This window comes from Alternaria triticimaculans (genome assembly GCF_023758025.1).
Source record: "Alternaria triticimaculans strain BMP 0046 chromosome Unknown scaffold_3, whole genome shotgun sequence".
Classification (NCBI taxonomy): domain Eukaryota; kingdom Fungi; phylum Ascomycota; class Dothideomycetes; order Pleosporales; family Pleosporaceae; genus Alternaria; species Alternaria triticimaculans.
In genome coordinates this window covers 1,458,300-1,472,366 of record NW_026055960.1, presented here as the reverse complement: position 1 = coordinate 1,472,366, position 14,067 = coordinate 1,458,300, and the positions used below count along the sequence as shown (strand labels likewise).

The window sequence follows — 14,067 nt, the reverse complement described above, 5'->3', positions numbered from 1 at the left end:
GACTATCCTATCAGTGAGACGAGTGTTTGTCATCTGCATTCTGGGCAAGATCCCAATAAAGTATCTCCGGGTGTTGCTTGAAGAAGATCTTATTACGGACTCTGAACTTCCTATAGCACAGAAGAGGGTCACCTCAGGATTTGCAAATTCACCTTATCTCCTCGCAAGCTTCCTCCGCGCCCAATTCCGGCTGGAAGGTCTATCTCAGATGCCAGCACAGGGACGATTTCATCAGCAAATCGATGAAGCCCACACTGTCCCTATCTCCGTCAAAAGTCGCCTATACGATAGCTTACGGTCGAACGTCTCCGAGATGCAGATCATGTTTCCCGGAACTAATTTCCCTTTACCCCCAGGCCAAGATCTCGTCATCAAGCAAGCGTATTCGCATGCAACCGAATGCGGTACGGAGCGCAAATTCCTCCAAGCGCTTGCCAATAACAACATCTCACATCCACATATTGTGACTTCCTATACTGGCTTTCAGTTCAGGACAGCACATTACGTCGTCAGCGAGCGCGGCTCAAGAAACCTTTTGAGGTTCATGGCAAAGTATACTGACGGCGCTCAGGCAGGTCTTGACTATGACTGGGTTGTTCGTCAGTTCATGGGTCTTGCAGACGCTCTCTCAAAGACACACGGGCCTACTACGAAAGATAATAACGGGCTCTACCGCAACATTGGACTCGACAATATCCTGGTCTTCGCCTAGAACGATCTGAACCTGTAAGACAGTACCCTGAAGTTCTGCGGCTGGATTTATGCAAGAATGACTGATAGAGAATGGAATGAAGAAACCAGTGAAGCCTCAAGCGAACAAGCAAGCGACAAGCCGATTATTGGAACCTACAATGAACACAAACCGTCGGAGGTCATTCGTGGCTGGAACATCGCAGTATCTCGTGACATCGAGCGCCTACGGCTGGCCTTTCTCGAAGTACTCGTATGTTCCGCGAGGGTGAGGTCAAGATGAGTGACTTCGTGGAGCAGCACCGATACCGTTGGAATGATATTGCTCCTGGAGGGCTGAAGCTTGCACGTACCGTGCAGCAGAAGATAAAAGAGATTGGCGATAGAGGCGCTGAGTGGAAGACTGTGGTCGATATCATCGGCCAAATGCTACAGGTGGACGTGGTGAATACTAGCAGAGCAAGCGATGTAGTCACTGCTCTGGGCAGCCTCTTAGACACTTAGTAGGTCGAGAACTCTTGGAAATGCGTTTTTGGAGATCGCTCAAAGATCAGGCACTTTTATGGTGAGTCTCATCCCGTTCATTCTGCGATGTTTCCTTTGTTCGTGCAGGTCTGGTTTACGGGAATGGCAGGTTCACAAACTCTCAATTTCAACACTATACCCTCCATATGATCTTAACTTCTGTGATTAATACGCCCGTCAACTTCTTTCCTGTCATGTGGATACCGTGCTCTATGATCACGAGCCTCCCGCAGGTCACATAAACAATACTGCAACGAAATACCACCTTCGATTGCGTTATCAGACTCTCATTCACCCACAAACAATAATCACTTCAGATCCACGTGAGCTCACCATGAGTGCAGACTTGGTGTTTGGTGATTGTTGAACAACAGAGGTCATAAAGAAACCCACTGAATGCTAAGCATCTCCTCTTCAATATCTCATTCCTTGTTCTATCGCACCTCTCCTGTTTCATTATGGAAAAGCCTCTAAAGGACTACAATGATATAATGGCAGCGTGTAGGATCCGGCTGGTCACCAACACTACCACCGCAAAATTCGGCGACAAGACATTCGAATTCTTTCCGTTGACAACCATTCGGCAAGTCGCTTCTGCAGGCAGCGTCAGTGGTATTTTCCACTTCTCCGGGCTGGACACCGACACGGTGTACGGACTGAAGAATAGGATCCGGTCAGGCGGTGAACGTTTGTTTGCTCTCGCTATCTACTGCGGTCTCTCGCCACCTGACATACTCTTCGTCTTGACAAACCACAATGATGATGCCCTTCCCTTCTCGCCAGCCGACTGGCTTGGGGTGACCGAAGAACAATCAGACTCGGTCTACAGTACTATTTGCGACGCGCAACATCTCTTTACTGTCCCTGAACTTCACAGATCTCAATACAGGACCAATTTCACGGGTTATGCCGTTCCGATCGAATTCAACAGAGGTGTCAAACCCGACATTGGCGAAGGTTCCGGAGGGAAAGTCTACAAAGCCAGAGTCCACAACAGCTATGCTTCCTTTTTACGAGAGTCCCAGGGCCCTGATGACTGGTCTAGATACCTTGCATTCAAAGTCAGCAAATTTCGGCAAGATGCTGAACGGGAATGCGATTTTCTCGAGAGTTTAGCCCGTTCTCCAGGCTCACACGAGCACATTACTACGTTCCACACTGGCTTCGTGTTCGAGGAGAAGATATACCTCATCGCAGAGCTAGCGGATGGCAATTTGGACGAGTTCATGGCGAAGTACCCTGAACGCCGAGCTGTCAAAGATCTAGATCGGGAGTGGCTTTTGGCACAGCTCCGGGGCCTTGCGAGTGCTCTAGCCATTATTCACGGTCATATGACATACCATCATCACGACATCAAGCCTACCAACATCCTGGTGTTCAACGATACTGCCGCTGACATGGAACACAGATTGAAGTTCACGGACTTCGGCTCCGCAGGCTATGGCGGGCTACCCAGCGCGGTCGGAAGTAGTGCAAAGTCGAAGATCAAAGGCAACACACCAACGCTACCACCGGAGACGTACAAGAACGGGTCAAGCTCTCGCCCACATGATGTCTGGTCGCTAGGATGTGTGTTCCTCGACATTCTAATGTGGTATTGGAGAGGCTGGGAATATCTGAAGGAGTTTCGTTCCGAGGTGGAGGAAGAGAGCACAGCTTGGTGCTATTACACTGTAGAGGATGGGAATATAGCGAGAACTGAGGCAGTTTCGGCTGCTCTAGACGAGCTTGGGCCGACTGAAACGGAACTTGTTTACGTCATAAAAGACATGCTGGAGATCGACCCGAATTACCGACCGGACGCAGCCAGTGTGTTGGAGAGACTGGGCGCAGTAGATTAGCAGTTGCATAGGCTTGGATACCCAGCTGAGAAGGACTTTTCAAATCCTTGACATATACACCTGTTCGCACAACAAATCTTTTGACGAACTACGTGTCTATTAGCCTACTCGGTTCTCTTTCACAGAGATGAGATATCCTTGACTAATTCGGTACGGCTCGTGGCAGCGGTAACTGTTCGTATGGCGCCAGCGTGCGTACTGGTGAGAGCCGCACGTAAAATGATGCTCGATTCGCATCATGCTCAGAATATAAAAACAGCGCATTCACAGATTGTACCATGTGAATGACCGATTGCCGGTGGTTGCTGAAGCCTAAAAAGCTGCGTCGTTCATGAGATACGTTGGAAGGTAGCCTACTTGGTGGCCACGAATAGATATATTCCTTTGACCGGAAAATTGCAGTACGGCTGATGTTCTAAGGCGTCCCGTTCATGTTTGAACTTCGTTGTATTTATCCGTTCTGATACCTGGACGAGACCGGACGGCTGAAGAATAACGAAGTGAATCAATCAATCTGCTTCACCTCGCAGCAGCGGTTGATAGGTATCTCGCCGAAACTGCGCGAAGACCCGAAGAGCAGCGACCCCTCTCGCTGCCTCCATACTGGCCTGAACGTATTCCCGGCCTTCGTGACGTCCCGATCGCGAGAAACCAGTGTCATGATGAGCTAGTCATCAGATATCGACGATGTAATGCTCCAGCAGGTGGGGTGGACCTAGGTTGCACTGCATTTTGGTGTCGGAAAATCCAAACCCGACGTTGACGAGGCGATCGAGGTCTCGTTAGACCGTCTGCACCTACGCCTCCTCCAGGTTGCCGGCTAAAGTCGTAGTGATGAAACGGAGCCTCAACTGGTGCCGAGCCTAATGTTGGTATATTGCGGTACTGCCCTTTGATGACATGTTGAGCTGCGTGTAGGAAACATGATGCCGATGCTGTCCACGGAGGTTGTCGATAGCTGCAGTGGATGCACAGTTCTCTGGTCGATGCCTGGGTAATAACACCACTTGTGCAAATTTCCTGCTCTTTCCGAGAGATTGCGGGCACAGGTCTCTACACGAGATACGCCGGTGGCCCATTACTCCACTACTCTCGAGCGCGGGATGCCGCTCATGGTAAAGCCGGTAGGGCTGAAGTTTGCGATGCGACGCCTCCACTGTACTGCGGGTGCAGCCTCGTGCAGTTCCAGAGCCAGCCTCGCACAAGCGGTGCGCCTATAGGGAGTACCGATATACGCCTATCCGAGTACCAAGCTCGTATCTGTGGTGTTGTTGCTGGGCATTTCAAGCCTCGAGGCGTAGATATGGTATTCGGTTGTCGCCTCAGGCCTTGGATGTCACTACGACAGACGCTACCCCCCCATTCTCCACCAATCCCCACAGATTCGCGTCAGCAATAGACGAAGGCGATGGAGGTGATATACTTGGCGCACGAATACCTTGACTGATGGCAAATCAAGTGATTGGTGCGAAATTGGCGGCTTTTGCGACGGTATGGCGAGTCTACGGATAAATTCGAGCTCCAGCTATCGGCGAGCGCACCACGGTGCCCGCGCTGGTCCGTTCACTATCCTACTGCCCCGAGCAAGCAACGCCTAGTGGCCTTCCTAACGGCATATTCACCGTCCAGCCATAGGACGGCTTTAGAGCCAACAGACGCGCGGGTTTTACGGAAGCTTGGTGCTTCCACCTGCTCTTGACATGGTACTATCTCACTATCTTCAAACCTCACACACATCGCGATTAAATCCAGACCTGGTCCTGCATCCCACCACCCCACGGATGAATCTACAGCGCTCAGTCTGAGACGTCTGTATTTCTCCAGACACAGCCCCCACCACCGCCTCATACTTTTCGACGTTTCGGAAATGGTAGCGACGGTTGCCGGAGTCCGCCAGTTGTATACCGCCCGTCGCATTCTCGCCGAGATCCAGCATCGCATCAACGGCTTCAACACGTACGGTTAACACTACTAAGCAGAACAGCGCACAACTCTACTCACCCATGGCCACCATGGTGCAAACCGGGAGCGTGACCACCTCCCGTCTCAAGGAAGGCGCGGTCATAGACGTGCAGGAGATCCCGAACGGCGCCCGGCCGGCGCTGCTGATCCTGCATAATGAAGGCGAGGAGGACATTGTAGGCATCTTTGCGGATGTCCTGGGCCAGAAATGGGAGTCGGCGACATCCATGGACGAAGCGCTGGCAGGACCACGGGAGACGGTTTACGGGCTAAGCAGCGGGCTGGCCAAAACGCAACTGGACGCTTGGGACCGCTCTCGGTTGTTGATCAACACACATCGAGTGGACGGCGGTCATGAACTAGACGAGAGCATCACCGACCGATGCGACTACGAATACCTCTACACGCGCGCGCCCTTTTTCCGTCGCGACGTGTCGCGATACCTCTCTTTTGTCCTGGGCCAGATCGGGCCCCACCGCGACCTCACCAAGAAGGCGCGCACGACGCTGATATCGACGACGTTCCCCGATGTGCACGCTGCACTTCCCAATCTTGACATTCTGTCGGTCGGCGCGGATGCAATCGAGATCCGAGTCGACCTGCTGGAGGAGCCTCTACCAGATGGAACGGTCAGCAAGATACCCAGCTTGAAGTATGTCGGCGAGCAAGTCATGGTGCTGCGTCAACGCACGGAGCTGCCAATCATCTTCACTACGAGATGCACCAAGGAAAATGGCCGGTTCCCCATGGACGACCCCTCCCTGTTCTACCGATACCTTGCGCGCGCGATACAATGGGGTTGCGAATACATTGATGTGGAATTGTGGCTGCCAGAGGAGATTAGGAGGAAGCTGGCCGAGAACAAGGCGTGCACCAAGATCATCTCGGCGTTCCACGACTTTTCGGGCAGCTTCAAGTGGACCTCGCCTGAAACACAGCGCCTGTTCGAGATGGGAGCGGTGTATGGGGACATTGTCAAGATGTACGCACTGGTCAATTCGATGCAGGAGAACTACGAGCTGGAATATTTCCGGTCGACTATTCAAGCCAAGTATCCTCATCCTCCCTTCTCTGGCCTCAATATGGGCCCCATGGGCCAGCTATCAAGGACGCTGAACAAAATATTCACCCCGATTACTCATCCACTGTTACCCATGATTGCGGCGCCTGGCCAACTAAGCGCAGCCGAAATTAACGCAGCGCTCCACACAATGGGCCAGATGCCTAAGCAGGACATCTACGGCATCGGCAGTTTTCGATCAACGTCGCAAGCCATGTTCTTTGAGAAGTGTTTCAACGAGCTTAGTCTGCCACATTCATTCGGTTTTGCAGAAAGAGCCCCGAAGGCTTCGATCGAGCACATCCTCCGACGCAACAACTTTGGCGGTGCCTACATCAACCCGCCGTTGGCAGCCTCGGCGCCGTACCTGCCTTCCCTTTCGAATGCTGCTCGGGCCATCGGACAAGTTGATACAGTGTTAGTGCCTCCCGGGACCGGTAACGCCTCCTTCATAGGAGACAACACGCGGTGGAAGGGTATACGTGCGACACTGACTCGCGATTTTGTCCCGTCGGCGTACAGTGGACAGGCAGCATTGCTGCTCGCCAGTAACGAGGCTGATGCGTCGGCGTCGATATTTGCACTGAAAAATCTAGGGATCGGGCCTATATATACCATAGGGTTCAAGTCCCACGGGCCCTTATCTACTGACGTGTCACCGGTACGATCGGTAGAGGACGTGAAGCGCCTGCAGCAGCCATTCGTTATCATCTCGGCTCTGCCTGCTGAGAAGTCGCTACTGGTGGTGCCCCTGCTGAAGCACTACAGGGTTGGCGGAAGGAATGGAAGCCCCAACGGACATGGGTGCACAGGAACGAAGGCTGCAGGCAAGGTGTTCGTCGACTTGGCCAGCGGGCCCCGAAAGGCCGACCCGTTGGCAATCGCGACGTCGGCGGGATGGACAGCGTATGGCATTGCGGACGTCTCAGCGTGGACGACGGTTGAAACGATCCGGAAGCTCGTGGGGCAGAACGTGTGTTATGACTTTGTGCGTCTGGCGTCCGGAAGGGGGCATTTTTAAATCAGCAATTAGCAATTCGCAATGTACATTTGATGATTGATACGTCTTCACATGCGGCGTGACAGGAGCGAGGCAGCCGTGGCACCAGGGATGGCGGGTGGTGGACGGGGCCCTCGTGGAAGCTGTAACCGGGGACGGGGCAGCAGCTAGCACTAGGGCGGGGCACGTGATTGGGCGGCGGGCGATACCCCAGATTTTCTAGAACACATTGGTGCAGTCCGGCGCTACAGGCTGCAGCTACGCCGAGACGAGCTGGGTGCGTGCGACGGGCGCAATCTACGTGCCAAATTGCCAGTAGCTGCATGGCTGAGAACCGAGGCACGGTGCGCCGTCTGGGACGGCATGCGATGGGCGATTTCCTGACGTGCGGCTAGCCTCTTACCCCAGTGGCCTCATGATGGCCGTGTTTTTGCTACTCGACTCGGCCCAACGGTTCCAAGCCTCGCTCGTCTGCATGGGCTGCTCTACCGCGCATGGCTAGATACCCCGAGATCGTCGTCACGCGTCCAAAGCTCCCCAGCGGTTCCATCACTACCTCTTCCTAGTCACTGCACACGCTGAGTCGCATCCGAGTGGGCGCGCACTCCCGCCAGAGCAAGCCTCGCCGTCCGCGCACCCCCTGCCTGTCTCCACTGCCATAGGCCTTAATTTGAACCTACATCTCACGCCGTGCTGGGGCGTGCTTTCTTCTTCCTACCGTCCAGTTCGCCATCATCAACATCACTTGCAGCCAGAGAATGCTTCTGGTCCACTGCCCTGTAGCGTCGCCATGTCCACCGAAGTTTCCCAGTCACTGGCCGCAATGGCAAGGCCCCAGATTGGCATCGACCGACTACCCGCCCGCCGCGTCTCCAACGAGCCCCGCGAGGCCATGAACTGCAAAAGCTGTCGAAAGCGAAAGGTGGTGCTTGTCTGCTTTTTTCGTCGTCCCCACGGGCTGACCCAAATTCAAGATCAAGTGCAATCGTACACGGCCGACCTGTGAAGCCTGTCAAGTGTTCAACTGCCCGTGTATATACGGTATGCTCCACCCGAAACACTACGCGAGTGCATCCAAACATGGACTGACAGCCACGTCCAGACGCTGTTCCCAAGAAGAGAGGCCCCAAGACCGACGTTCTCGAGGCCCTCTTGAAACGTGTCGACGGCCTGGAAAAGCGCTTGGTTTCCGAAGGCAAGAGCGATGACCCAACCGAGACCGACCCCACCTCCCAGGACAACACCACCTCAGCCGACGTCAAACGAAAAGATCTCGCATCCTCACAATCGCCGCACGCGTCCTCGCCCCGTCGCGCGAGTGGCACCAACCATGCAAACCAGTTGATGTCGCCCATCGAGCCAAGGTACCTACTAGCAGCCTGCCATTCTCGCCCCTGCACATTGCTAACAGCATCTAGTATACAGTCCCCGACCCTGGCTCCCGACCTACTTCTAGACACATATTTCGCCAGAATCCATGGAAAGCCCTACTACATCCTGGACGAGTCGACCACGAGACAGCGACTGCAGGCCAATCAGCTTCCCGGCCACTTAGCCTATGCTATTTACGCCGTGAGTGCCAGGTACGATTCGCCCATCCCTGAGTATTCTTGATCACAATTAATATATGTACCCCAGATATGCACCCCACTTCGGAGGATACAGCTCTGCAGTGCGCATCGGGCAAGAGTATGCCCGTCGCGCTCGGCTGGAACTCGAGATAGATGAGCCCTCTATCGAAACCTTGCAGACGCTCATGCTCCTCTCGCAAGCAAGCTTCCAGCTGGGCAAAGGCAAGAAGACCTTCATGCTGCTAAGTACGAAGTCACTACTGTCTACACTTTGCGCAAGACTGACTCCGCTCTCAAGATTCTGCCATCAGCATGGCCTTTGCGCTCGATCTGCATCGCGAACTACCGACCGGCATCAAGGTCACACCCGCCGAACGCGAAGGACGACGCCGGCTCTTCTGGTCATGTTACCTCATGGACCGCTTCGCTGCAACCGGCTCTAAGCGACCCTCGTTAATTGCGGATGAATCGATTGTGCTACGATTACCGAGCTGGCAGCTGCACTCTGGCGCAATGCTAATAGACGGAGACTACTTTCCAAACGGATGCAATTTGCAGTTCATGGGCGGCACTGGAAAAGGTGGACAAGGAAGCATGGGTATGCTCATTGGCATAGCTCGCATCCTGGGTATAACAAACCGCTACCTTGCAGCGGGTGGTGTTAAAGGCGATTCACATTTCCCTTGGCACTCATTATCCAACCTATCCAAAATTCGCCAAGAGCTCGACATATGGGCATCGGAGACGCAGGACACTTTCACCTCTATCGAAGCTCTCTTTGGCCAACCCGACAGCACCATACTTGTTCTCAGCAAGTTGATCTACCATCTTATACATTGCCTCATCTACCGGCCTTTCCTCCCTGTGGACCTGGCTGAGCTGTCCGGGACCTCGCAGCACCAACCCTGGCAAATAGAAGCGACCAACTTATGCTTTCTTCATGCTAACGCAATTGCCGAACTCGCCGAGATAGGAAGGGCCTCCTCCATTATAGATTGGCCAGCTTTTGTCGGCTATTGTATATGCACGGCTGGCACCATTCATGTACATGGAGCACATTACCCAGGAAGAGAAGGAGAGGTTTTCTCTGTCAGTGCAGAGTTTCTGTCTCGAGAGATGCAGCAGCTATCCGAGCTTCGTTTTGTTTGGGCTGGGGCCCAGCACCAGCGCGACACGCTGCAAACCATCTACGGATGTCACACAGAGCTAGTCCAGTCGTTGGCGAGCAATCCCATGCGCTATGCTCCGGTCTTCCAACTTGAGGACTTCTTCGACAGATATCCGGGCCAGGTCTTCGACGGAGCGCACATTACGTTTATGGACATTGCGGTCGAATCCATTCAAGAAGGGTAGAGAGCCAGACCATTCCCTATATGTTCATAACGCTAATAAACTAGTAGCCTTGCCACTTTTAACATCGAACAACGGAACAACATGTACATGACCAGCGGCGTCATCGGGAACGCTCAGGGCTACCAAAAGCATTCCGCACCCTCGCAACAACCACAATACTCCAACGCACACCCGAACAAGAGAAGGAGAGCCACGACTTCATCCTCGAAACCCCAGGCCCAACCACAAGCCATTCCCCCAACACCCACATCAGCCACTCATCCTCCCACTGTCCATACTCACCGACCGTCGGATGCTAGTACCTCGGAGTCAAACTCGAACCCAAGCCCGGGAGACTCTAGGACACATCCTAATGACTCCGGTGCACGACCTTACACCCCACCATTGCCAAATAACTCCCTGAATCCACCGAATGCTAACGGTGGCGGACTTGCTCTTCCATTCTCGCCGAACTTCTCGTTTTCTCCATTGCCGCAGTTTGCGAGTCTGGCGCCATCACCGGTGTCGCGTGCAGCAAACCTCCACCAAAACCAGGATAACAACCATGCAATTCATTTCGACCCTATGCTGAGCATGCCAACGCCGTACGAGCAGCACCCGACCCCCGGCGCAGGGAGCACATCGGGCACATCGGTGCACACAGACCCTGACAGCAAGGACCCTTTCCTCAGCTTGCTGGAACAACTTGCCGAGAACGAAGTCAGCAGGGGCGGTCCAAGCGAGCTGGACTTTTTCTTGAGCGGACAGAGCACCTGAGCTTACTGCCGCTTGCGCCGAAATCAAGGCGGCGAAGTATGAACTCCCGCAATATCACAGCGGAACCGCGGAACGACCGTGCCACGATCATCACAAGGGTTTAAATTTGGTTGTGTCTTCATTTCACAGTACATTTTGTAGTAGCTTCGAGAGCTATCATTTACGGCTCATCATCGACCGGCTTGGTCCGGTCCGGGGTCTTGCAACCAAAACCAGCGCGGCGCAAAACAGAAGGAGTCGGAATACAGGAAGGCTAGCTTCACAGCCTAGGATCTACGGAAAACGAATGTCACGGCCGCCATATGTAAAAATGTATAATATCATCAATAACAATTGAGCAGGTGCTCTCAGAAGAGCAATCGATAGCAGTAAGTGCCGTCAGCTCCACATGGACCAGACAATCGTCAAACGAGTACCACCACCTTGCGGACAAGGTACCGTTGATTTCCTTAGACGCCCACACCAGAACCCTAGTGTCGGCGTCGAAGTGGAGGCCCGTATTGAGTGCTGTGTGTCATGACGGAGAGCGGCCTCGGTGCCTTTATCGGCAGCTCAGCCGCTAGAGTGCGGAAGCAGGCCGTATCGAGTCAAGGTGCAGGGTGACGGCTTGGTGTTCGCGTTGACGCTAAGCATACCCCGGTTCGATGCGCATTAGCGGTGTATCTCGCATACGAGTAACCCGGGGTTCGGCGCTGTCATGGGGGATCTCCAAACACTCGTACTCCAGGGACCTGCCTTGCTTGGGTGAGATGGTCATGAATAGCATCAGATCAAAACACACCACCTCCTTTCTAACTGTCTAGAACACTGATTGACACGGAGCGGTGAGTCCGTAGCATGATTCTGGACGCTCGACGCAGGCACGAGGTGTCTGTGCTATGCAGGTCATAGCCGTTTTGGCCCTCCTCTCCGCCGCACTACAGCACAGCAGATGTCTCCACACCGTGGCTTGCAAAAGTGTGTGCGCTTGTAGAGTGCGAATCCGGGGAGCATCGAATCCTTCGTGACGTTAACGCGGAGAACGCGCTTCCGGTGCCTAATGTGCCTACCGACAAAAAATAACGTTTAGGTGCGATGAATCGTCGTCACCGCCGAACCACGTTCTGGAAGGCACAAACTACCATTCACGTGGGCGGAAAGGCGTTCGCGCCACAGGAGACAGCTGCTAGGAACCAGGTTGCTGGCAAAACTCTAAGTGGTGGAACCGAGATTCTCCGCTTTACAGCATCGCGGCACCTACTGCAGGGTCCATTAACGAACGAGAATGATGATATTGTTGGAACGTCAGCAAAGCTCATTTCCTGTCACAAGTCATTTCGTGTATAGAAGGTGTGCTGGCTAGTAGCGTAGTTGCGATAGGTTGCAAATGTGGGTCCGATGGTGCCGGTGGTAATGCACGGTGAAGATTCGGACAGCATGCTAGATGGTGGATAGGAAGCCACCCCGCGAAAAGCTCCAAGCGAAGGCGGGGAGGACCCGTTGGTCCTTTGTTGTCAATGCAGGGCTGCCAGGGCTGAGCGGTAAATGAAGTGGGAAATGAGCTTGTGATGAGAATTGGCAAACTCGCATGATCCAGTCGCTAGCGATTGCAGTTTCACCCCTGCTCACAGCTGCAACATCCTTTACGCCAACCTGAGAACAGGGGTGGAACGGCGCAGGCAAGATTAGTCGGAATCAGTATCGGCAGTAGTATCACTCAGAGGCATGTGGGAGTGCGTGGGATAACAAATGAGCCTTGATTTGAATAGACACCTATAGGCCTTGTACGAAAGGATATCAAGAATCTACAGAACAACTATGGGAGGTGGCTTTTACATATACCTGCTGATACGGATCCGAATCGGATCTTGTTGGATCTCGACTGTGGTAGGCTACTTGGTGAGCTGCGAGGTCGAATGGTTACGATACACAACACGATACAAGATACTTTCTACCCACTGAAATGCATACAAATATATACAAGTAGATTGAGCGAGGATGAAATAGGTGGGCTATTGGGAGGTTCAGATTCCATTGTGGGTACTGGAACTATATAATCTAGCAAGAAGCCCCCTTGGCGTTAATTCCGGGCGTGATGGAACTTATCTAGTCATCGGCTCCCGGTTCTGGTTGTGATTTCGATTGCGCCACCTCTGTGTAGACTGTAACAATAAACTGGCATGTTGTAAACCACCTTCAGGGTGACTTGCTCAGCTTGCTTGAAGGTCGCCTTTTAAGCCTGTTAGATCTTGAATGCTGGCAAATGCTGGGCTACTCACGTTTAGCATTGAGAAGTGCAAGCAGAATCCCTGAATGACCCGCCAGCCTGTTCACAATTGGACCGACTAGGAGTATCTGCGCATCCATTACTCCCTCCAAAATTGCAGCACCCTGCATTGACCGATGCAGCCGTAATGGCAGTTACGAGTAGAAAACTGAAGAACTGCATCTTAGGAAGTATTGTTAAGGTAAACGAATTCTGTTGATATGGTTTGCGTTGGTACGTATCAGATGAGGATACTGAGGTTCTTCTAGATGGGCTACAGCTTGAGATATATAGATAGGTTACCTCTTTCTCACTTGGCTCGGAACCTCGCGGACATTGTAGGACCGACTACCTAGGTAATTAGATACAAACTTGTGAAGAGAGCGAGAATACCCTACTTGGCTTTGTGTAGCCACGTCATTCAGCTTATATACACCTAGCAGACAGAAAACTACAGAAATCCGCTACTATTACGGATTGTGCAAATGTCTGTAAAACGTTAAAAAGACCTGCTCTCCAAGCTACGAGAGCTTAGAGCAAGTCTATAAGGCCTTAACCGAACTCTGCTCTAGCGGCCTGTGAGTTTCTGATGAAGCAGTGACGGAGAACTGGCTGAGCGAGAGCTTACGGCAGCTCGGTACTATCGCGGTACATTACGCCGATGTTGCAGCTGTGGGCAGGGGCTAAACTGCAATCGCTAGCGACGGTAACGAGCGCCAGCCACGCAATGAAAGCTGTCAGTCTGCTAACTACTCACCTAACTAGCTAGTCGCTGCTTCACATTAATCACATTACAACCCTTGTCGTTGTAGATTGCGACGTTGAGGTGTGATGGATGAGGTGTACGTAGTAGTTCTACGTCTAAGCATATGTCGCATCGCACCCGACACCCAGGAACGCCGCTGACTAGAACAACTCTAGAAAGCGATGGCCTGACCTATACCACACGTTAATATGAAGCGTATCGTCCACTTACCAGGGTCCCAGAATCGATATGAAGATCGACTATGATCATCCTTTTCCATACCACGCTTCGGGTAAAATCACGCTGCGAACGTCAACCC

The 14,067-nt window shown here is 52.9% G+C and overlaps 2 protein-coding genes across 2 annotated transcripts; both read left to right on the top strand.

The window, feature by feature from the left end:
* Positions 1 to 1,673: 1,673 nt before the first annotated feature.
* On the top strand, positions 1,674 to 3,056 carry J4E78_003179 (uncharacterized protein; the record flags this gene model as incomplete). The annotated part of the gene is made up of 1 exon (XM_049363819.1): positions 1,674 to 3,056. One exon carries the CDS (start codon positions 1,674 to 1,676, stop codon positions 3,054 to 3,056), a length of 1,383 nt encoding a protein of 460 aa, XP_049224484.1.
* A 4,812-nt stretch (positions 3,057 to 7,868) lies between these two features.
* J4E78_003178 (uncharacterized protein) lies at positions 7,869 to 10,758 on the top strand (the record flags this gene model as incomplete). Its single annotated transcript, XM_049363818.1, has 7 exons — positions 7,869 to 8,000; positions 8,053 to 8,119; positions 8,181 to 8,442; positions 8,497 to 8,661; positions 8,717 to 8,895; positions 8,948 to 9,998; positions 10,050 to 10,758. 7 exons carry the CDS (start codon positions 7,869 to 7,871, stop codon positions 10,756 to 10,758), a joined length of 2,565 nt encoding a protein of 854 aa, XP_049224483.1.
* Positions 10,759 to 14,067: the final 3,309 nt, after the last annotated feature.